The 25,177-nt window shown below is 42.6% G+C and overlaps 1 protein-coding gene across 1 annotated transcript; it reads right to left on the bottom strand.

Annotated features, from left to right (window-relative positions):
• Positions 1-13,115: 13,115 nt before the first annotated feature.
• SHCBP1 (SHC binding and spindle associated 1) lies at positions 13,116-25,177 on the bottom strand. Its single transcript, XM_041458752.1, has 13 exons — positions 25,069-25,177; positions 24,335-24,523; positions 23,693-23,808; positions 22,847-23,055; positions 21,998-22,090; positions 21,044-21,277; positions 20,772-20,937; positions 19,398-19,518; positions 16,292-16,423; positions 15,282-15,400; positions 14,358-14,444; positions 13,789-13,930; positions 13,116-13,555 (listed from the first exon to the last, which is right to left on the bottom strand). Exons 1-13 carry the CDS (start codon positions 25,175-25,177, stop codon positions 13,236-13,238), a joined length of 2,037 nt encoding a protein of 678 aa, XP_041314686.1. The 3' UTR covers positions 13,116-13,235.

The following is a 25,177-nucleotide window of genomic DNA, read 5'->3' as shown; positions in this document are numbered from 1 at the left end:
ATATTATTGAAATTGACAGCAGTGAGGTTTGTCTCTTCACATAGGTCTAGGAAAGGAGAACCTCAGAGGGACCAATGGTCCAGCCTCAACAACTAATCTTGATTCAGATACTTAGTAGAAGTAGTAAGAAAAAGGAATATGAGCAGTAAATCTTTTAGAAGAGATTTTTCCCTCCGTCCTCCCTGACAGGGCTTTAATGAGACTCAGGAAGGGGAAAGTGAGGGGGTAGAGGAAGGAAAAAAAAAATCTTCAGAAAAGATCACATATGAGGAAAAAGAAGAAAATCAGGACTGATGAAAGGCACAAACTCAAGTTCAAGATCTCTTGATTTTCTGCTATAATCTAGTAAATTCTTTACATTTTGGTAATTATGTTTTGCCAAAATGCAAACTTTTAATGCAAATAAGGGGTAAAAGGTATTATCAAAATAATATAATATTTAAGTGAGATTAAAAACATTGACATCCAACGTTTAGCTATAGTGACCATCAATTTTCATGCTGACATATACTGAATTTCACTAGTTAGGTGCTTTCTCCCCACATAGCTGCCTTTTCTGAGCAGGATACAGAGTCCTGCATAACTATTCAGTAACTATTGGCAAGTATCAAAGGTGCTGTGTATAATTTCACAGGACACCTTGCAAAAGTATTGAGACTGAAATTGTTCCAATATTGAATTCCCGAAGTCTGGGGTGTTTTAACCCAAGGTACAACAGGGGAAGGGAAGGGAGAAGAGAAGGAGAAAAGAGGGAAAAGAGAAAAGAATAGAGAGAAGTCGCTTAAAGCCAGTCGAGCTTTGGTGATGTTTTGTCCGTCCTTACAGCAGGGTTTGTAGGCAGCTGAGGGGAACTTTGTTATACCAGAGTGCCTTCTAGTGGTTATGGATCCCAAACCTCAGCCCCAGACAGAAATCCTAACAGCGGCCAAATAATTGTTCTGAACCAATCACAAAATTATATTCATAGGTGTCTTATGGGAAATAAGTCATATATAGTCATTTTTAGTCATAAATAGTCATAATTTAGTCATAAAGGGGTATTATTTACCAAACACATAAGTAAGAAGATAATACCTACTAAAATACAGTGTTCTTCTTTGGGAAAATACTTAACCTGAATTGCAGATTTATGCCAGCTAGGAAAATTAGCAACATTGTGAGTTCATTTCATTGAATAACTCTAAGAGCTGTATTTATTAGAATGATTTTTAACTGTACCAGCTACACATTTATGTAATATTGAGCTATAAAAGACACAGAAGTCTACACTTGGATACTGGAAAAAAACCTCACAATATCAACTGGAAGTTCCCTAATATATAAAATAGTCTGAAAAGGTGAAAAATAATGGCCAGGCTGCTCAGGAATCATTGCATTTGTCTCAGCCTATCAACCTGATCTGTGTTTTGCAGAAACTTTGCATTTCTATATTTGCACTGCAGGTGTAGCTCCCTGGCTGCTGTGTTTAATGTACTTTCACTAATGGCAGCAGGCTTTGGAACAACTCTCTAGCTTAGAGTGTGATATGGGGAACTGGAAACTGCTGGTGAGGGGCATTTGTGCATCTTCAGCCAACCTCTGAGCTGCGTCCACGCCACACTGGAGTCTCTTCTTCAAGCATCTTTTTCTTTTCTGGAAACATCCCACAGCAGTGTCCAAAAGCCATGGGAAACGTTTCCAAGGAGCACCAGAACAAGCTGCTTATGCACCCAGCTGCTGCTGCATTTATGTGGATGTCTCAAAGGCAGCTCAGCAGAGAAGTTTAATGGTTACAGAAAATGGAGGGGGAAAGCTTCATTCTACCTTAGGGTTCACTAGTAAAAGTAGTCAAAGCTGATTACAAAATTCTGTAGACAAGAAATAAACAATCCTTTGTTTCCAGCTCCCTTCTGTGACTGCCAGCCACATTATCACACACATCCTTCTTAATTCCCTTATTTAAACCCAAAATTAAATACTGCTTCTCCCACAATCCCCAACACAGACCTCTCAATTAGGACAGCTTTATACCAGAGGATCTATTCCTTTCTCGTGTTGCTGTGTTTAATTTATTTACATTTTTTGGAAAACACGACAAAAACCTCTGGTAATTTAGGGAATTGTTCATGCAGATAAAATCTGCTAACTCCAGACACCAAGTGAAGTACCAGTGCCACTGGAGAGCCCTCAGGTGACCTCTGAGAGAACCATTTCACAGGAAAAAAGGCACATAAAAATAGAAATATAAAATGAGGCAGCTTTTCTTTTTGCTATGGGGCGACCACCACCGGTCCCCCTCAGCACCTGAGGGGAGGAGCCCTGGGGTGAGGAGCTCCATGCCCTGGGTGGGTTTGGGGAGGCTCAGGTGTGTCCCCAGGGCTGGCATACAGGAGCTGGCTGGGTTTGGGGTGGCTCAGGTGTGTCCCCAGGGCTGGCATACAGGAGCTCCATGCCCTGGCTGGGTTTGGGGTGGCTCAGCTGTGTCCCCAGGGCTGGCATACAGGAGCTCCATGCCCTGGCTGGGGCACAGGAGCTCCGCTCCGTTTGCTCTGTGTGGCAGCCCCGAGCTCTCGGGGTCTGTGCTGTGAGCAGGAGCCGGTGCCTGGTGACCCGAGGGGCGTTTGGGATTTCCCCCAGCTGTGATAAATCACCTGTGGGCTTTGCTCCCCACTCTCCAGCAGCACCAGCCAGCCTTTGCACAGGGTCCCCTCTGAGGAGCTGCTGCCCTTCTCACCCACAGGGTCACACAGGAATAATTCACTTTACACCAGTGAGGCTGCACTGCACACATGCAAAGAGCAGCACTGTGGAAAGGGGAATTGCTCATGAACAATACCCTCAGCACCTTACTCATCTCACTGAGACTCTTAACCAAAGTCACACAAACTGGTTAACTGCATGCAGAGCTTCTTAGTAGCTGTCACACAACTAAACTGACAGAGGTAAATGCTCTCCCCTGGGCATCAGGAATGGACCAGGGAGCCTCCCCATGGCAAAGCAAACCTTGTGGGACCCGCCTCCAGTCGGCTTTTCAGGGCTACACCAGCAGAACACAGCACCCCAAATGAAGCATTAGAAACTGAGTACAGTCTTCTTCTCTAAAGACATTTTCCCAGCTGCAGTCTGGCTCAGCACACCTGCATGGCAAGGGCAGCCAGGTGAGGCCATCTGCCACCTTCTGCTCTGGCAGTATTGTGTGGACAGGCCTGGGTCACAGCAGCAGCTCTTCTTGCTGGAGCTGAGCTGTTTCTATAAACCCACACCTTCTCCACAACTACTCCTCTCCTCCAGTGGTAATTTGTAGTGAATCATAAATGCAAGAGGTTTCCAGAGTATAAACACTCCTGCATCCCTTTCTGACATCCCCTTTTGTGTACATTACTATATTTAATAATTTCAGGTTTTCTTTAATTGGTGCACAAAACCAGGAGAAATTTCTAATATATGTCCACACCTGCAATTCCATTCTCTCCAACCCATTCTGCTCATGAAGACAATTCCTCTCACTCTCCCCAACAGTCCATATGCTGGTGGTTATAGATTCCTTCTAGGTGGGGAAGTGATACCAAGGTGAATTTTTCATACCCAACACATTAAATAGTACAGAAAAATTCTCCAATTCTGTTTCAGTTTCTCATCTTTCTCTCAATATATTTGTAGTAGATATTGTAATACTTGTATTGTGACAGATTGCATTTTGGCAGCAATTAGAAAGCTTGAAGTGTGTGCTGGTATTTTAGGAGCATTTTATTTCAAATCCAAGCACATTTTCTAAAGATGTTTGCTTTCTGATTTGTTTCAAGTACATATGGAGCTTTCACTGTATCTTCACTCCACTCTGTCCTGCTGCTGGAGTGTTCAACTGCCCAAAGTGCAGGAAACCACAGGTGAAAGAAGCCAAGCCATGTCTGCTGGTACAGAGACAACACCAGCCACAGGCAACTGAAATCTTAAGCACTTGGAAAGGAAGAAATGGACTTTCAGACACCAGTGGCTTTTTTAACAGGTGCTTTATGGTTCTGAGAAATTCAAGGAAAGCTTTTCAGATGTGTGTGGGTAGTATTTCCAGCTGAATGCCCTGATTAACAAGAGGGGGTCCGTTGCCATCTTATTGCAAAGGTTTCGTACCTCCTTGGTGATTGCCCATGGGCAGCTCCTCACAGCACTGAGGCCTCCTTCTTCTCAGCACAGCCAACAAGCTCCATCTAACCTTCTCCACCAGCCAACCCACTCTTTTACAATACCCATCCTAACTGGATCCAGCTGTGGCCTATTAAGGGCAGGCCTGTTCCTGATGCTTGATAATTAGCACAGCTGTAACTCCTTAGGGGTGAGATTACCTTCACAACTATCTCTCTTCTCCTACATTCTACCTATCCACAGGGGACTCCCCTCAAAGACAACAAGAAAAGACTGGGTTGGCTTTTACTAAAGGAAGAAATCAAATCATAAACAGCACACAAAAAAAATTATAAAAAATGCAGATCTAGAATTATGGAAATATAAACAGCATTTAAACAAGTGGGAAAGTTTCAATGAGACAGTGCATGGATTTGCAAACACTTTGTTAGCAATAAATCCTGGGTTTTCAGAGCTTAAGTGAAGAACAGCATTGCTGCAGCTGAGGGGACTCTCCAAAGATTCTTGACTGAGTGGTATGTGCATTTTTTACACCAGTACACAAGGAAATGGTTTAGATCAGTTGAAATGGAAAGAATATAATGTTAGCTTCTTTACCAAAGTAACTGAAGAAATCCCAGCTTTATGGTCTTGCTCTTTATCTATATCTTTTATTAAATTGCTTCATAAATAGTCTTACTCTGAAATGAGAGAAAGCTCATCCATCTGAAGGCAGTGAATCGATGGAATGAATATCCATTTCTGATTGCTATCAGGCAGACAGCAGTTTAGGAGAACACTTAAGCTTTAAAGAACAAGGTTAAATCTTACTGGAGACAATTATGTCCTTTTGCTAACTGAAGAAAATGGTTGTAGTACCTTTAACAGAGGCTCATGGTTATGTTCAGCAGTAAGAAAGATAGTATAAGTAAAAGTAATATTAAAGTAGCCTGGACATAAAAATACATAAGACAAATAGAAATTACCTGCTGAATTGTGTTATATTAAAAAAAAATGTTTCTCCCGTTCAAACTTATAACCAGTGGGTCAGACTGTGTCTTTCTGCTTGCCAGGACTGAGGTGGTTTCACAAGGCACAGAAAAGATGTTATGTGCAAAACCATTTCACCCCAGACATTGCTGGCACTGAGGTGCTACCTAACCCAGCGTTCTCACAGCTCTCAGCTGGAAACAGCAGCTACCAAAATGTTTGTAACATCTGGGAGAGCTGCTGGTGCTGGGCCAGGAGGTGCAGTGGAGCCCAGGGATCAGGTCTTGGCACAGAGCAGAGAGAATCAAAGCCTTTTCTCTCAGCCACAGCACACCTGGAGGGAGCACAGAGCCGCCTGTCAGTGCAAACCAGCTCCGTGGCGATGCTCCTGTGTCCCTCTGCCAGGGAAAGGGAGAGGGAAAGGGAAAGGGAAAGGGAAAGGGAAAGGGAAAGGGAAAGGGAAAGCAGCTCCCAAGAGCCCAGGGCAGTGGGAGGCTGGGAAGGATTTGTGCCATTGTAACCTGCTCTCTGTGGTGCTACAGCGGCACAAATTCCTGCTGTGCCACCACTGGCACATCCCAAGAGCTGTGCAGGTGCTCTCAATGGCTGGCACCAACCACAGCAGCTGCAGGGTGGGGAATGTTTGCCACTGTCACTGTCCTGGGGACCCAGATGTGCAAGAGACCCTGGGCAGTGTCAGCCCTCCCATAAATCTCCCGGTGTCTGCTACGCCTGCCTGGCTATCAGAGCTCTAGCCCAAGGCTGCTCATTCTAAATCATGTTTACTTTATGTCCTTCTGCAGAAGAGATCAGTTCTCTCTGATTTTTTGCTGTTAGCTTGAGTTTCCTTTGTACATCTGCAGCTCAAATTATGATGGAGGTCTCCCCTATATGGTTCCCTAAGCTTTCCTAAATTGATTACAATTAAAATAGACAGTTCTTTGACTGATCCTCTCTTCTTAAGCACAGCTAATACAGATTAACTGTCCACAGAAAGAGGCTTTAAGTATCCAGTGCAAGAAAAACCTCATATTAAACATTACCAGTGGCGTCACCATGTATCACTGTCATCATTTAATGCATTGTGCTGCTTGACAATATAATAAAAATTAGCAACTAAAAATACTTCTGTGCTAAAAGTCCCACATTTTTACCCTCTCTCATGCATTTCATGTGTGCTGTCTCATTGAGTAGTTCAAACTACAGCACAAAGTAATCCTTGGGTGTCCTTCTGCCTGAGAATGACCACAATTGTATCTAGTGAAAAATGTGGCTGTACAGAGAGCAATAAGTGTGAAATTTCTTAACTACTGTTCAACCTTAATTTTGTTTCTAAACATATCCAAACACATAAAATGAAAGAGATGTGTAATATGAGGATGAAAACATGTCGAACTCTCATATTAGAGCACAATATTTTTCACTACATTCTAAGAAAAAAAGAATTCATAAGTGTAAGCACACATAGATTATTAAACCACAGGACTTTCAAACATACATTTCTTAATTTTGGAAAAGGGTTTTAATCTGTTTTGATGAAAAGTCATGGTCAAGAAAAAAGTTTCCAGTACAAGGAGGCAGATGAATAGAATTTGTACAACTTACTATATATAAACACCAACAAATTTTCTGTAAAATAAACTCTGCCCACAAAAAACAGATGGATGCAAAGGACTGGTTCCTAGGATACTGTAAGTGCAATAAACAGCAACCTTGCTCCATTGTGAATAGTCCTTACAGAACAGGTTGATGAGTATCTCAGTAGCTGTTGCAAGCAATCAATGCCTGTGAAATTAATGCAGTTTAAAAATCCTTGCTACTACAAGTTTTTTTAAGTATTCATTTGCTCATCTCCATTTCTCCTCCAGTGACTCACAGAGCTTAGGGTACAGCTATTTAAACCCTCCAAAGACATTCTGGATAAAAGCATGAAAGGCATGAATGAATCCAAGGCTAGGGGAAAGGAGCGTGGTTGGTTCTTAACGTTCCCAGACATGAATCCTCAGGAATTACCAAAACAAAACAGAAGAGTTATTCGAGCACATCTAAGCAGTGGATTGCTTCCTTAAGAAATGCACTTCTTTATCTATAATCCAATTTCTACATTAAGATTTGGCCTGGCTTTGGGACAGATTTTCAGTCCCAAATAATTTCATTCTTTATAAACTTCAATACATAAAGAATGAAATTATATATTCTTTCTATGCTTCAGTATCTGAGGAAGTCTCTTAGCTTTAGCATACAAAAGTATGTCCTGAAAATTGCTTTGCAACCACTACTTTCTTCAGAAAAAGAATCTTTGATGACTAATTCTGCAGGAACACAGATACTGAATTTGACTGGTACAGAGTTGATAATGCATCAAAATAAATGCCATGGTTAAATTTACCTGGACCATGTCAGTGTGGCAGCACAACCAGGACAGCCATACACCAGTGACACAGCACCTGCTCATGTTGAACTGGAAGGAAACTTTTTTTTTTCCCAAACTTGTCAGGTTTCCAATAAAATGGTTTAATAACAAACCCCAAAATTAGGATGAGAATTTCTGATAGGCACAAGCAGCAGGGATGAGCCATGCTCCCTGCTGGCCACCATCAGGCATGTGAACTGTATCAGAGTAAGCACACAAAAACCACCTGGCAGGACCTGCTCAGGCTCACAAAAGGCCTGTGACAGAACTCTTCACAGGACTCTGCTAGAAAACCCAAATTAAGATATGATAAGAAGCAAAATACTTGCTCAAAATTACAAACTGTCCAGAGGATAGAAAATAAAGAAGGAATAATTGGTTTACTATCAGTATGGCTAAAGAGTAACAGTAATACCTCAAGGTTCTGTACAGAACTTGACAGAAAATCTGAAAATTTTCTATCTGCCCAGCTTGGTCGAAAAAACCCACCAAAACAAAACCAAATGGGTGATCTGGAACAGAGGTGGTGAGCAACATCCAGAGGCACGGATCTGTGGTTTTGTTAGGTAATTGTGTCCTGCACAGCCATAACTGGGGAGGATTGCTGTGTGCTCCTGCAGAGCAGGGCAGGGAGCTGTGCCACTGCTGCTGAGGAGCTCTGCCAGCTGCCTCTGCTTCCACGCTGCACTCCGCCAGCTCTGCACATTCATGCACCCTGTCTCCTGAACAAAGGAACTGCTCATGTCAGTATTGCTAATTTACCATAATCACAAGATGAATTTTAGGCATATGTTAGATTTTCTGTTGAAGAAGAAAATTACTCCTCTTCTTTTTCTGAATGAGTAAGGTCATCAGGAGGCAGCTTTCACCTGCCAGTCTTCTGAATCACAGGGTAGAGCTGGATTTTTTTTAAATCCACAAACCTTTTTTTTTTTTTTTCATAAAATGTAAAAGATTTCCATGCACATTTCAGCATGAAAGGATATAACTCCCTATTCTTTGCACTGATTGCAGCAGTTATCAAAGAGAAACATCTGCTGGGGCACAAATACTGCAGAATAATCTTCTTTGGGTTAACATTCTCTATTTCCATAATGGATTTTTTTTTTACCAGATAGCTATAATAATTTTAAATCAATCTAATGTACTATGATTAAATACTATGATTAAATGAAGGAGAAAGTTAAGGTAAGACCATACAGACCTCAAGGTTTCTGCAGCATCCACTCACTCTTGTATGTACAGGGAAATTGAAACTTTCAACAGAATCTTGACATATCAGAAAGATCACATATGACTGGATGTGCAGTAAATGTAGCTTTAAATTACACAACTAAACCACTCTGCATTGCATTGTATGCAGGTGAGTTATCCACATGAATTCTCATATTTGGCAGTGTCTATCAGAGTTTTTTCACTTTTAGCAGGTGAGGAGCAGAACCACATAGAATAAAGAAGGTATGGCTGGGTCAGTTACAGTAAACCCTCCCCAAACAGAACCACGAGGTCCCTGGGCCACAGGGATGTGGTTGCTTTCAGCCAGGGCCAAGCTCCCCTGCACACAAGGACACCTGCACTCGTGCACTCCAGATTTTAGAGGCGCTGTTCAGGCTACAAAGACTGACCAATTTACCTGTCCAAAATCACCACTGCTCTGGTGGAAAGCCCAGAACAGCTTTGCAAAGTCACTTGTGAAGTTCTTTCCCTTCCTGTCAGCTGGTGGTTCTCAGCAGCTGAATACTTCCCAAGGAAGAAGCTCAATGTAAAGCACAATTATCCTTCACCATGTTCATCCCTTTTCTCCACTGACACTTACCCTGCCCTTTACTCACCGCCTTCCTCTCTGGCTGCACTATTTCAGTCAATGAAGCTGCTGTGACTTTCTCCTCTGTGCCCTAATTTGAAAGCCCTAACTGTGTCTTGATCTATGAAACTGCCGAGCTTTACATGCACTTTTTATGTCCACCCACTTCTCCTGGTGTGCTCACCTTGATAACTAATAGATGTGTTGCAGGAGGGAGGGAGCACAAACAGGAACAGTGCTTCTGACAATATGGTCTTACACACAAAAATGACTGAGGAAGCTGAGAGGACTGGGGCAGAGCACTCCCACAAACAAGTGATTTACACAAGGAAAAAGTGCTGTACTCCCCATGGGACTGGCTTACACCAGCTTTAAACTGTTTGTGTAGAGACATTACATTGGCATGTTTCCCATCTGAAACAAAACACGAGAAAATAGAAAGCCACACACAGAGTGAAGTAACAAATTTAAACCAGCCTCCTTTGCCTGTTTCTATAGTAACCAGCTGCAGTAAGTGCTTGGCAGAAATCTCAGACCTAGACTATATGAATTGTTTATGTAATCATATTTTACATGCAGACAGATCTCTGCCTTCATAAAGTCACTGTATCACAGGAGAGATGTGTCCTTTACTGCCTGCATTAGCAGGACAGATGGAATACATGGCACCACCATCAATACAGCAAGAGACTGAATTTTCACTTTGAATTTTTAACAGTTCTGGCACATTGTTACTCTACAGTGTGTCTGTTCTGGGACATCAAATGGAGCATTCTGTCCCTAGGGCTGTCAGTCAAGCATATCAGACAGCACTAAATTCGCTTGTAAAACATCTAGGTGTTGTTTCTCTTACTGAGTAAATATTTTCCAAAATTACAACTATTTTTATACAATCAAAGAGTTTAGAGAAAAGAAAAGTCCTGTTAGAGGGATATCTGCAGTCTGGAATAAAACCTTAGGAATGTCCTCAGAATGCCTAATAGTCAGTCAGCTATGCCTGATTGTCCAGGGAGATAATCTGAAAGATGAAGCCCCCTATGGACACTTTGTTTCCCCTTTAAAAATGTTAAATTTCTTGTTAAATGGATGATACTCAAAAGCTCTAGACCTCCCTGCTATAGTCTAAGAAGCCACAGAATAGGAAAGTTATAGCTATTTCCCTACACCTGAAATGCAGCATTAATAACAGATTTTAAACACGGCATGTTACAAAGCAGCACATCTAATGAGAGCACAGCATGTCACCCCCTTACCCCCAGGATGTCATCAATACTCTCCAAAACACTATTTTTTTTGGATTTGAAAACACTGAAGCAAGAGAAGTTATGATGCTAGTCTGTGTTAATTCTAAGCCCCTTGTTAACTCATTTGAAAAGAAGGTCTCCCAAAAGAAAGGCATAAGTAGCACAAAGTAAAAGCATGTACAGCATTCTGGGAAGATATGTCAGTTGTTCTGTTTTCATTTCTTCCTACTTTTGGCTGAAGCATTTCAGAAGTTAGAATAGAGAATTATTCATAGCAGGCTAAGGTTTATTTTTAGCTCTCCACATAATCTGACATTACAGTAATGGATTTAGTATAAATGTAAATTAAACTCTCTTAACGCAGTCAGATAAGTTCCCTTTAAAACATTTTGTCTTCAAGAAAGTTCACCCTGCTATTTTATGTCTCTGAACATTTGGTGGCATAACTGGTTTCTAAGGCTTCTATTCCACTGTTCTTTTTTTCCTCACTTACTGACACACTTTCCAGGTTAGAAGCTTACTGACTATTAATGGTCTTTTCTTCTTTACATGACTGGATGAGTTTTTCTCCATTATTTGTAGACTTGTTGTAGAAATGAAACAATCATTCATTCTAATGTAGCTTCTAAAACATTTTACTGGTGTTGCCCAAGACCTATGTTCTTAAACAGTTCAGGTAGTTAATCATATTGCAATCACATCTTCAAAAAGCAACGTGCTAAGGCCAGACTGCTGCTTCTGATGAAGAGCAGCAGCCAGCAGAGAGGAAAACAGAACAATTTTATACAAAGTTTTGTAGAAACAGCATTACTACAGTAGCAAAAGTAAGGCAGTATGATCCTGTAAGATACAGTTCAAGTTAAAATGGCTCTCCAACCCATGATGGAATTATATTCTAAGTATCCAAAGATCACATGAACCACAATTCAAGGTGGATTTGGAAACAGCTTTCCACATTAGCTAATCCTGGAATTAGGCTGAGAATAGAAATGGTGGACTCCACCATAACAGAGAGGTCTTATGCATATTAATTGGCCTCATCAAGGTTCCTAGCACAGCTTTTTATGTGCTACAGTATACATTTATCAGTGAGGATGCTCTCTGTACCTTTACTGCAATTTCCCCATAAACATTAGAGAAGTCTCAGACAAGTTTTCCCACTAATATAGCAATAGAGTAAAAAAAAATTCTAAAACAGCACTACCAAAATAATTATTGGCTTGTTGAAATTACTCTCAGTCAGGGAAGGAACATAAACACAGATGATGCTTAAATTGAAAACTGCAGAGTATCATCCTCAAACAGTAGAAATGATCAAAGTTACATTACATTGAAACGATGAAATTGATTTTTCATTAGGAGTAAAAATGCAAGTACCTCATATACCTAATGGAAAAAACAAAACCAATGCTCATCTGTGTGGGGGTTTTGGCAATTTCTTCATTGCTTTGAAAGAAATTGCAATTTGAAAAGTCCAAGAGATTAATTTATTGTATCACTTCACTATCCAGCAAAGAGCAAGGGTTAACCTGGTATAGCATAGCTATACATAGCCAAAAAGGCAGAATAACCCTAACCATAATGAAATGTCCGTGCACAAACGGATACACTGAAATAGCAACTTAAATCTGGCTAATTCAGCTGCTCTGAATTTAATTATTCTAATTAAAATCATCAAGCATCTATCTGCCATGAGACAATTAAGAGCTTATATTTTCATGTCCAAAAGAAAATGCAAAGCTTCACAACTGAAAAGCAATCTACTACTACATCATACAATGCCAAAAAGAAAAATATGATAATCTATTAAACCTGCCCCAGGCATGGAAATGGAACACAAGGCAGACATATCAGAACAGGGACACTCGATGCAGTTGGGGTTTACAGTTTGTTTCCACCAAATCAGGGAGCAGAAGGGAATGACTTTAAAGACCAGGGAAGTGGTGAGATGCAAGACAAAGGCTTTCACAGCTCCTGTCATGGAGCAGGGCCAGCCAAGGGTGACACAGATAGTGAAGGGACAGGAGCATCTCTGGTGAGGAAAGGCTGAAGGAATTGGGCCTGCTCAGCCTAGAGAAGACACCTCATCCCTGTCTGTCAGTGCCCAAAGGGAGGTGGCAGAGCATGGACCAGGCTCTCTGTGGGGCTCAGCCATGGAACAGGAGGCACAGGCAGGAACTGATGCCCAGGAAGTTCCACCTGAACATGAGGAAGAACTTCCCTGTGCAGTGACCAAGCACTGAACAGGCTGCCCACAGAGGGTGTGCAGTCTCCCTCACTGGGGACATTCCACAACAATCCTGGGCCACGAGCTCTGTGCTGGCCCTGCTGGAGCGGGGAGGTAGGACCAGATGAGCCACTGTGGGCCCTCCAACCTGACACATTCTGCCCTTTGGTGATAAAGCTGATTTTAAAAACAGAGACAAGACATTGTCTAGAGATCAGCCAGGCTTAAAATGAAATGCAAGGGAAAGAAGTACTATGTGTGCATCACAAAGGCAGCTCACGCAGGAGATTTAAGGTGTGGAGAAGATGGACAGAAGAATCAAGTGAGTTTTTAGCCACAGTCCTTTAATAGGGATTACACTTGGGTAATAAAAGCATAACACCATAGCACAACTCTTGGTATGTGACCTAACTAATAACTGTACAAATCCTACTGCAATGGCAGCAGGAGTCAAGACAGTCAGAAAAAAAAGATACCAAAACTTCCTTTCCCATTCCATTTGAACTGATTGCCATCAACAGAAACAAACATTTCCTGTGACATTAAGTTGTCATCAGCTTCTGTAAATCCCAGTTCACTCAGTCTTTTCCTCTGTATCTGTTTCTTCTTTGCAGAAGTAGCCCCAAGTACATTTGCAATTTCAGAGTTGTTTTCAGTTTGTTCAGAAGTCTCAGCTCGTTTATAAAGCTCCAACTCATCAGTTACACATCCAGGTTGTTCTTGCCTGGAGCCCTCTGCACAGGCTGTCTTATCACCTGCCTGGGTAGGTTGTGTACACCCTAAGGCAGGAAACAGAAGGTCATCAACAGTCATGCAAAGCAGCCACATCATTAAAAAATCCTGGAATTAATTTTCTTCAATCATAACACTGTCAACTCATCCCACTCTTTGGTACTTCATGTACTTCATGAGAGGCACAAATTTGAAAATTATGAAGTATGCAATCCAAAAACCTGGGTATACTAGACTGACTTAGTAGTTTCATGAGTTTCTTCTAAGCAAAGAAAAGTACCTTTTGTTCCCTGTGCTGAAGCATCCTTCATTTCAGAGGGCATCGCTGGTCTAACCAGGACCACACCATATCCTTCGTTATTGTGGATCATATTATTAACCATGGTTATCCTGGGAACCTCATAATCTTCATCTAAGAAGTTCTACAGAACAAAAGAGAAATCTAACATGTCACGTCCAGCTTCAGGGACACAAAAATCTTCTAGTTTTAGGTAGAATCAGTTCTCTGTATTAGCTAGAGCAGGATTATTTACCAACACAGGAGACATTACGAAAGGCATTTTCTCCTTCTGGCAGATAAGAAATAAAACCAGGTAATTGCTGAAATTAATAAAAATGAAAATATCACACTGCAAAGCTGCTGCAAAGCTGTCTGTCTGTAGGAGGGCTTTGTCTTTGCAGAACTGGTTCATCCAGCAAGGATCAAGGCAAGTGCCAGGCAAGCATCATGTGCGACAGGTGAGAGTTCCAGCACAGCACAGCAGGGCTCTGGGCCAACCCAAACCTGCTGGCACCAATTGTAGCAGTGATTAGCTTTTGGCAAACCAGTACCTTGTGACTGGGACTGACCTTGACCAGAATTCCCTCCTTGCAGTGGTGGATCCCATTGTGCAGCAGGGTGCACGCACTTCCTGGATAGATCTCCACACCAGCACCCTACAAGACACAGTTGGCAGCAGTTCACAAGTAGTTTAGGCACACTTTTACCCTACAAGATACAGTTGGGTAGCAGTTCACAAGTAGTTTGGGCATACTTTTACCCTACAAGATACAGTTGGCAGCAGTTCACAAGTAGTTTAGGCACATTTACCATTGAACTTGACCACTCCATGGCACATCTTTGTGTTCACCTACCAGTTTGCACAATGCAAAACCGTGTTACCCTCCAGCTGCACAGCTCTGTTACCCATCTCAAGCAGCAGTACCCAAGGCTGAGGCCCCACAGCATGGGGCACCAGTCCATAAAGGCCTGCTGAAGAGCAGCTGAACAGCCTTGCCTTACTTGCTTGTGCTTTAGTCATCCCTCTCAATACCAAAACTCCATCATTCTTCAAAATACCCAAAGAGTATCAGAGTCCATTTTTGTGTTTATCACCCCTCTGTAAGAATCAAAGGTGTCCAAAAAGGGCATTTCACTTGCAGAAACAGAAATGAGAAAACTAGCTATGGGCAGAGAGACCAGAAAATAGTGCAGAAATACTGCAGGACATGAACCAGCCATGCAGCAATGATTATTTCACAGATGTCCCCTGTTACTGCATCACTTTGCTATCATCACACACAAATCAGCCTGAGACATTTCACTAGATTTGATAAGAGGCTACAAGACCCCTGGGACCAATCTTGATTCATTAACACGTAGCTGTCCAAAAAGAATTTGTAAAGGTTCTCTCCAGGGCAACAGAAGCCACCCTGTGAGTGACTGCACTATTTCCAGAGATAAACCTTTATTTTAAATTAGGAAATAAGCCCAAGTTAAGAATGAGTGTGTACCTTTGCCCCATAGAGATCTGAGTTTCTCATCAGTAGCTCAGCTGATGTCCTCACTGTTATTCCAGTGGTTTCACACTGTAACACACAATTCTCCAGTGTGGTTTTCCCATGATGGACATCTACATACACAGAAACAATTACTGCTGGATGAACCGGTTCTGCAAAGACAAACCCCTCCTACAGACAGCCTTGCAGCAGCTTTGCAGTGTGATATTTTCATTTTGTCCACTTCAGGTTCAATTCACTGATTTGCTCATGTGTGGTTTGCACCCATGCTGCTTTTCTGGTCCAAGCAGGGACACTGCTACAAGGGAGCACTGGTTGGAGATTTGTCTTACAGGTTGATGTCTTTTTTATTTATAACAGCAATAATTATTTTTGTTACATTCCTAAGAGACTTTTGGATTCAAAAGATATTAAATACATGCATACAAGTGTTAATAAACATTTTAACATGTTTAAAACCCAAATGTCCGTTGAGGAGAAATACTAGTTAGCATCTTCTGCAAAGAAAAGGCCACAGCCAATAAACACCTTGGATACAACTCAGACTTAGCTGAGTGTCAGTTTGAAGGTGCTGGAAACAAAGTTCTACAGCACTCCTACAGCATGTGCTGCTCCTCACTGGAGCAATGACTGGGGTCAGCTACAGCTGGCCATGGGGGCTCTTCTGTGGAAAGAAGAATTGTTTCCATTTCCAGGCAGCCTGACACAGGCTGTGCTGCACTCAGTCAGGCTGCCTTAACAGCAGAACAAGATCAAGTTAATGATCTTATCCCAGCAGAAGAATAAAGCATAAGAGCCACAATAGCTTGAAAGAACAAACAGAAGTTATTGTGATTTCCACATTATAGGCAAGTTAAAAAAAAAAAGAGGGGAAAGACTCAATAGATATACCTGTAGGGCTCTTCTTTACAATATTTTGTTAAAGTGCAACACCGGGTCCTGGCTTTAATTCTAACACTGATTATGAAAGAGTCACAGAAAAGTCAAGATGCTTTTACACTTACTTAAAATCCCCTCCACAGCATCATGCTGCACTAACTTCAAATTGGAGATCTTTATATTGGCTCCTGTACAGTCAAAGAAGTTGTCTCCTTTCCCTTGTTTTTCTATCACGACATCATCTGGCAGGCCATAGCCTAAGAGCAGAGGTGAGAGATGCAAGCTCAGAGAATGAATATCTGGTGACAATGAGGTGCTCAGTACATAACAGACATTTAAATCAATGACAAAAGTTTAAATCGTCATGTTTTAATGCCTTGAATAGGATTTTCAACAACTGGCCAGGCTACACCTTACACCTCTGTGCCAAGGTACAGGGACTCCAAACTGAACTCAATAGTTACCTTACTTGAATGGCACACAACAAAATGCAAAGTTATCTGAGAAAGTTGAACAAATGGGTAACTGAGCTCACATATGCCAAGGCCAAGGTTCTCACTCCCAAAAGTTACCAACAGAGCAGCAGGATGCAGGAATTGAGCATACACAGGCATCTCCAGTCTGCTCTCAAAGGACAGAAGTTCACTACAGCAGGCAGAGGTTCCCCAGAACACAGAGGGAAAAAGCAGTCACACCACAACACGAGGGAAAAAAAAAGTGCAAAGGGCTTGATATTGTTAGCATGCTTCATTCAGCTTCCCTATTTCCATGGAATTTGGGGGAAAATTCAGTGCTCCTGTGTTGCACAGGCTTCCAGATTAATTCAGTTTAAAAAGCAGCTTTCACAAGCACATGCCAACATTGATTTACTAAACCATCCATAGTTGTCAGCATTTAAGCACTTACAGGAAAATTTATGAGCATGTAAAGCTTTTATTGCTTGTCACTGACAAGAATCATGATAAGGAAAGCAATAATGCCACATCCATTACAGCAGCATGAGTCCTATCATTTTCTGAAAGCACACACAGATAAGAAGTGCCCAAGAAGGATGCCAGCTTCTAACCAAGTACATAAATAAATAAACAGTGCCACATGCAAGTAGAAAGGTTAAAAACAAAATGAAAATAAAAAGCTTTGAACAAGAGTTGACAGAAAGTTTTAAAGACAGGCCATTTAATGCAAAGTTAAGTGACTGATACTTCAACACATGATATTACATAGAAATCTGTTCCCACTGCTACTGATTTATGGTCACCCCTGGAGAGGAGGTGGCACGGGGCAGTTCCAGCATGTAAAAAGAGAGCACCACAGGACAGCAAAAGTTTAACTTCTCACCACTACAGAAAGATGGTATTACCCAAAGGAAGGCTTTTAGGAATGACTGTCCTGCAGAGTACCTGCAGTTTTCTAACAGTACCTTTAGCTTGCTTTACACTTCACCTCTGAAGCAGCAGCTCTAGAATGAAGATTCACCTGCTGCCCAGTGCTACTCACTCCCCAGCAGGGCTGTGCCCCTGCCTGGGGGGCTCCACAGCAGCCAAAGGCCACTGTCACCCACTGCCACTGAGCACAGATGATGCTGTAGGCTCCCAGCCAGCTGCAACAGCTATGGCACAAGCAGAAGGGAAGTTCTCAGGTGCCTCTGCAACACCTCCTTGTCAGGCATGGGAGTTATCTTTATCGTGACTTCCTGCAGCTGCTACTGCTTTAACCTTATTTAGTTCCTGTTTTTTATTTTATAAGTTTTTATTTATCCATGATTTACTAATCTTCATACTTTCAACCTCAGTACTGACTGCACAGTAGCTGGGAAAAAACAGAAGCTCTACTAAGCAAAGTGACATATCTTTCATGAGTCATGCCTCCATCCCAAAAAAGCCACCAAAGCAGCCAGCTGCTCAGATTAGTGCCAGCAAAGTTTGTCTTGATGATCCTACTTCAAATGTTCCTGGCTGCTCCTACTGGTATAATACCTTATCTAAAACAGGAGTCCTTATAAGAAGATTAAATACCTGACAAGTACTTGTTATTCAGAGCATGGCTTTTACTAAAAATACACATTTATATGCCTTGCTTCTTAAAATAGAGCAACTCATCCTTTAATGTGTGCTATTGCACCACTTCTATTTCAGTTTTCTCAAAGCAAGAAAAGCAATAAATAGCACCACACACAATTTTAGAACAATGTCATTCTTGAGATAAATAAAGCACTTTATCAATGCCCCTTGTCCTGCAGGTGCACTGGTTATCACAATGTGTGTCTGTATAAATCAAACACACACAGGAGATGGGCAAGAAAAAAAATGACTCATAAAACAAGAAGGGCAAGAAAAATAAAGTCCAGAACAACAGGAAATTAAACTCTCTGTCTTCTTCTCATTAAGAAGCTTTGACAAAATAAAAATACAGCTAAATAAGTATCTGAGCAGCTGCAGAAGCCCCAGTGATAAACAGACTATAACACTGCAACAGTGTGTGCCTGCCTGAAGCAAAGGGATACACTGAGAAATCAAGAATGGTGAGGGAGAGACAGCAACATATCCTAGGCAAAGCAGAAGCATTTAAAACACAAATATTTTGCAAGAAAAATCCTAAAATCACATCTGTTGTGTATTTTTCTGCAGAAAAAAAAGTGCTAATCAAAAGTTCCCTCCTCCACCCACGTGCTTCATCCACTGCAGAGCCAGTGTGTGCCAGAGCCACTGGCAGTCCCTGCTCCCCATCACTGACATGCTCCAAGTGCCATCAGTAAATCCTAACAGCAGCTCCTGGCTCCTGCCCCCTGAACTCCTGGAGCTGCACCAGCACTGGGGCTCAGAGGCTGCCCCTGAGGGACATTCAGACAGAGAAGAACAAGGACATTTCTCAAGTACTCCTAAGTTAGTAGAAGCCTCTCAGAATTACTTCTCTGTTTCCACTATTACAACCATCAAGTCCCTTAGGTTTCTGTTGAATCCTCTCTATTACCTATTTAATCACCATTTATGCAGACAAATAGGAGGAAATTATGAATTTGCTATTAATCAGCAAAATCTGCAGTTTACCTGCACAGTGGCTAATTAAACAGCTCACTCCACCCTGCATTAGGCACAGCTCTACAACAGAAACAGGAAGACTTTGAAGAAAAAAGCTCCTGGTAAACTCTGCAAAGAGTACATCCTTACACAGAACTAGTTTAAGACATTCCATTTACTTGTTTAAGGACCTTCAGACTAGCAAACCTGCTACCTTCTAGCTCTATTGAATCAGCAATGGAGAACATGCCATCCACAAAATAATGGCCAGGACAGATGATGACCCTGTCTCCTTCATAACAGGCATTTACAGCTGATAGTGGATCACGGTGAAACTGCAAAAGACAAAAAAAATACAATCAGCTCCCAAAGAATGCTGTAAAAATGGATGCATTTATGCCTGTAGAGCTTGCTTTTCAATTAAATGTTGCTGCTTTTGCTTTAAAGAAACCCTTTCAATGGCACTAATAATACAAAATTTCTACTTTGAATTCAAGAATTGTAGCCCTCTGCAGACAAAACTAGCCTTAACATATGACTTTGATGTTTGTGTCACACCCATTCACCCCAGGAGAAAAGTGGGGCACACACAGATATAAGAGCATATGCACCCCAAAGCAAACTTCACTATGGCCTTGGTTCCAGGCCAACACTTCAATTGTGCCTAAGTGATTTGCCATGAAGAAATAGATGACAGAAGGTGAAGAAAACAAAAAAACCAAACAATTCAGCAAGTAGATAAGAGCTAGTCTGAATACTCCTGTGTTCGCTCCTGGTACAAGTCACCCCCAAACAGAGGTCAAACACCACAGTGGTAAATAGTGTCCATATGACACTATTTTTCCTTGATAAAGAGGGCAGGCTGATATCCTTAACAAACATTACTGAGAGATTCAATACTGAAGGATTACAAATAGTAAATAAAAACTACACATTTATTGCTCCCCAGAAAATTCCAGGGTAAGCGTAAGAGCACTTTTTCAGTTGCCAGGTCAGAAAATCAGATTTATAGCCTAAAAGTTACTCCAGGACCTTCTCCATGGCTCCATTCTGGCAATCTGTAATTCTTTAACACAATCATAAAGCAAAAAACCATTTCATTTGGGTCTAAGGAATTCAGCCTCTTCTTAACTGCTGAAGTACCAAGTCTCGTCTGAATTCACTAAAACTAAACATGGCTGCTCCTAAAATAAATCTATTTCCTATGTAGTACCAAAGCAAGAAAACTATGCTTCCTCCTTCAAACCCTACGTCATTATCAGCAGCATCAAGAGACATGGGCATTTTAAAACTAAATTCAAGTGTCATGCCTTACAGTGTTTCATTGTAGAATTATTACAGGTTCATCTCATTTCCCACACACAGGAAGCTGCTTGTACAGAGTACTCAACAGGCACAAACAAATTAAAAGAAATTATTTGAATCATACAATTTTATCATATATTGTTTAAATTACAGTGATTTTTTTTTGAACTGACAAAACAATCCCACCAGTGTAGTATCTTGCACGTGGTAAATTAACTTATCCTTCAACATTGTTTCTTGAGAGGAAAAACTATTAGCAGACAGACAATTCCTGCTACTGCACCTGTATTTCTAAGGCTCCACAAGATTCTGGGCAAAGTTTGTCTCTTGTCAACAGCTGGAGCAGATTTGCTTTCATGGTCCAGGGCACAACATGAATGACCTTGGCACCCGTTGATCTCAGTCCCTTAGCCTGGAGGCTGCCATATTTTTGGTAACCAAACACATACCTGCAACAAAAGCAACAGAGCCAAGAGCTCTTCCTCCAGTCCCCACCTCCTCTGGGTTCTGTGATTCCCCTTGGGAGCCTCCTCCCTGCACAAACCCCCCTCTTACCTCAGCAGAGGATTCTCAATTAGTTTTAGCCTTTGTTTTAAGTGCTCCACTTGGTCATACAATTTTAGTCCTTCCACCATGGAAACATTTTCTGCTTCTGAGTCCGAATCATTGCTTGATATGCTGTTCCTCACATTTAAAAACTTCTCATAGAGCTCTTCACATTGAGATAACAAGTTCTGGTAATCAGCTACCAGCCCAGAAGGCACCCGGTGTTCCAGGATGTCATAGTGCCTGCAATTCAGAGCAAGGGGTCAGCACATGGCACATTCACAGTCCTCAAAGACCAAACACGAGACTGGAGAGAACCTGAGAGTTCTGCATCAGTTACTTGAGTCAAGGTTCTCTGCAGTCTACATCAACACTGCTCCATTTTATTTGAAGCAGCAAAACCAGAAAAATCAGAACAGACACAAACATTTTACTTTCTAAACAGCTGCCCACCCACCTTGAAAGACTCTACTATCAGAAACTCATCCTAAAAGAAAGGCATAAGCACAGCCATAAAAAAAGTAACAATTTAGAAGGCAATATCTAAGCCTTTATTAGAATAACTGAGAATGTGTGTGACTCTTTCTTCCTGGAGAATGATCAATTTACAAGTTTTTGTTTACATTCAGCTCTGTGGTGGTTTTTATTTTATGCCCAGAGGTAAAAAAATAGAGCATCCCATGGCAGCTATTACTAGGATTAAACTCATATGAGTGTGAGGGTGAGTATTGCTGGGTTTGGGGCACCATCTGATGGAACACCAAGGCTCAGAAATCAAGTGGCAGCCTCAGTTGTGATCTCTTTCCATACAAGATTTTGACCAGCAGACAGTGAATGCTGTTAGAACAAACTTGCTTTGGCTTACAAGTCAACAGGGGCTTTTTACACCTAATTGTGTGTCACTCTTCCCACATGACAGTTCCAGTGGCTCTGCCCTAAGAACAGCAAAGGGGTTGCACTCACAGTCTCAGTCGGGGCTCAACACATCGCACAAAGTAATCAAATTCATCCTCCTCCTCCTCGTCCCATGTCCTCCAGATGCACTGGTAGAAGAACCTTTGGAAGCAAAGTGTTAAATCACCCAGGAGAGCAGAGTCAACAGCACTGGAAACACAATGTAACCAATTTGAGAATTCATATTACTGTCACTTAGGCTGCTCAGTACCCACAAAGTCATCCTTCCTGCCTGTTGCTTACCTGCATAAAGAGTTTGATTTTGTGTGTCTAAGCTCAAAATTCTAATAACCTGCATTCTACTCTCTCAAAAGGGAGTGAACAGCCAAAACCTGGTTTTTGAAAAGCAAGACTGACACTGCTCAGATTCAGAGGCTTTCTGGTTGTTTGGTTTTGGCCAATCACCCTTCAGCTAAGCTTTCTTTCTGACAATGTAGGTCATTCCTCCTATTTTAGCTTTTTTTGTCCAGTCCTACAGCCTACTTGTGGAGAAGTTTCAAACAGCATTTAGTGCCTGAAAGAAGAGGTGGAAAAGAGATGATAAAGAAAAAAACGGACTATGTGAAGAGATACCTAAAGAATAAAGAGCAAATTTAGGGGAAAAGGCAAAATGCAGAAAGACGAATGGGACAAGAAAAAGAGAAAAATTCACCAAAATGTTATTGAAGAGAAAGAACAGTGTACTAGTCCACAGGTGATACAGTCCAAGGAACTCTGGGGTGAAAGAGAGGGAAAGCAGTCTCCTCAGAGCACCAGTCCTCAGATTTACTTTGAAAAGCCTGGCTTGTGGAGCTGCCAGCATGGCCCAAGAATTCAGGACAGAACCCACTGGGAAGAAGCAGGGTGCAGTTGTCCTACCTGACATGCTCTATGGCTAGTGCTGTCTGGTCAAACTCTCCTGACTCATCGTACACAACCCAGAGCTCCTGCAGCAGGACCTGATGTTCCTTCAGCTCCAGGAGCTCCTGCATGCACTCCAGGGTAAAGCTGCTGTCCTGGGACTCGCACAGGAACGGCTCACTGAGCTGCACAACCGCCTTCAGGGCCGGGAAATTCACATCAACCACCTGTGGAAACAAACAGCTCTGAAATCCCTTAGATCCACCTGAGGGAGGGGAACTTCACGTGCCTCAGTCAGGGCCATGCTGGGTCCCCACTGTCCCCACAAACCAGCACCAATGGCACCATACAGCCAAGGCCATCTCATCAGCTGAAGCGAGAACCCAAGTTAAGCTCCTCACAACCCCACAGCTAGAGAGCCTTTTCCATGTCCAAAACTTCATTCAAATCCCTCATAATACTCATAACAAGGCCAGTAAGTTGCTTCCACCCCTCCCTTTTTTTGGTGTGTGTTGCTGTTTTTAAAAAATAGCAAAAATAATATCCGCAGACGCAAACAAATCAATACTTCACAGCCCTTTGGAACTCCTTTAAGGCTCATTTTTCAAAGTGCCCACAGGATACAAACAATCCAAAGAGATAGTCTGGGCCAGTGAAAGCCATTTTGTTACTAACGGGGCAGAAAAGAGCCAAGGGGCCGCAAAGTTTTTCCCTCCTCAACCATGTGATGGAACTGCAAGTTTGAACATCCAAGGTTTGCAACACAGACATATGACCTGGACATAGAGAGACTTAGAAAAGTCTGTTAGAGAGGTAAATTATGTTAAGTGGAGACAAATGCCTGAGCAGCAGGGACCCACTCACCCCAACGAGGACCTCAAACACATTAGTGCGCCAGATGGCCTGCCAGCCAGAGGGCTCCAGGACCTTCTCCAGGTACTCAGCTATGAACCGCTTCACCTCAGAGGCTTTGCAGTCAGCTACAAGAAATGGAAGACACAACATTTATGCAAGGAATGGAAGGAAACTCCTCCAGATCATTGGAAAATGAAAGTCAACACAATTGAAATGTTCCTCTACCACCTCAAAAGTTAGGCTTCATTCTATCATGCTCATGAAAGCAGAATAGTATTAAATAAATGATAATACAATGGTATTAAACACATAACCTGTGCCTTATGTTAAACAGATTTACAATACACAAAAAAAAAAAAAAATTTAGGAAGACCAGCTAAAATAGGGCACAGGATTCACTCCTTACAAACAGTTCTGCCTTTCCATCATTCATATTTTATTTACTGATATCAAAATTACTGCCTCCTGGTCCACCAGCTAGAGCAGCTGAGGTTACAGCATAAGTAGGCAGGACACTGTATCTTTTCCAGCCCCATTATTAAAAGCATTTCACAGCTTAATATATACAATTGACTTCGCTTAAACTAAATTGTTTAAAGTTACTACAAGAAAACTAACGCTACCTTACTTTCATATGAAAAAATTACTTACCCAAAATGTAATCCTGGTAGGCGCTGAATCGCTCGTAAAACAAAAGATGATTGGTGTGAAAAATATCCGGGAAAAGCACGTTCCCGTCTGGCACAGTCCTGCCCAAAGTAGTCCCTGGTTTGTCACGACTGCCATAGTCACTCCAGGAGTCAGCACTCCAGTCACTCTCGGCATCTTCCCGTTGCCGATCTGGGAAGAGGAGCGGGAGTAAAGCAAACCCCACAAACTGTCACATAACCACCCACTCCTCTGTTCTCAAAAAACTGCTCAGCCCAAGCTCCATCATGATCCTGCCTTCTGCAGCACGCCTTAACTTACCCTTGGTGAAGCGTTTCAAACCCACAGACGTTCCTGGCCGACAATTTCAGCGCCATGGTAGGCACTGAGAAATTCACCAGATCTTCACGATTAATAGGAAAACAACTCCACCACATTTTAGAGTTGGTTTCCAGAGCCAGCCCTACCCTCGCTTCCAGCCCGGTGCCCACGCCCCGAGCCGGGGACCGGCCGGTGCGAGGATCGCACGCGTTCCCCTGCCCGGGGCGCGGCCCGCGGGGGATCCGAGCCCCGGCGGAGCAGCCCGGGCAGCACGGCCGGACCGGGCCGCCCCTCCCGTCCACACCACGCAGCTCATTCCTCGGGCACCGCCCGAGCGCGGGGCACAGCCTGCCCAGCCCTGCCCTGCCCTGCCCGCCCGGCTCCCCGCGCCCCCCCTGCCCGCAGGCAGCCCGTACCCTCGGCCTGCTCGGGTCGCTCCCGCGGGCCGGGGCCGGCAGCAGCAGCACCCGCGGCGGGCGAGTCCCGGCCGTCCCCCTGCGGTCCCGGCGGCCGTAGCTCCGCCAT

The sequence above is a fragment of the Pyrgilauda ruficollis genome, unplaced genomic scaffold (genome assembly GCF_017590135.1).
Source record: "Pyrgilauda ruficollis isolate IOZ18807 unplaced genomic scaffold, ASM1759013v1 scaffold13, whole genome shotgun sequence".
NCBI lineage: Eukaryota > Metazoa > Chordata > Aves > Passeriformes > Passeridae > Pyrgilauda > Pyrgilauda ruficollis.
The sequence above is the reverse complement of the archived record's forward strand: the minus strand, read 5'-3'. Positions and strand labels throughout refer to the sequence as shown.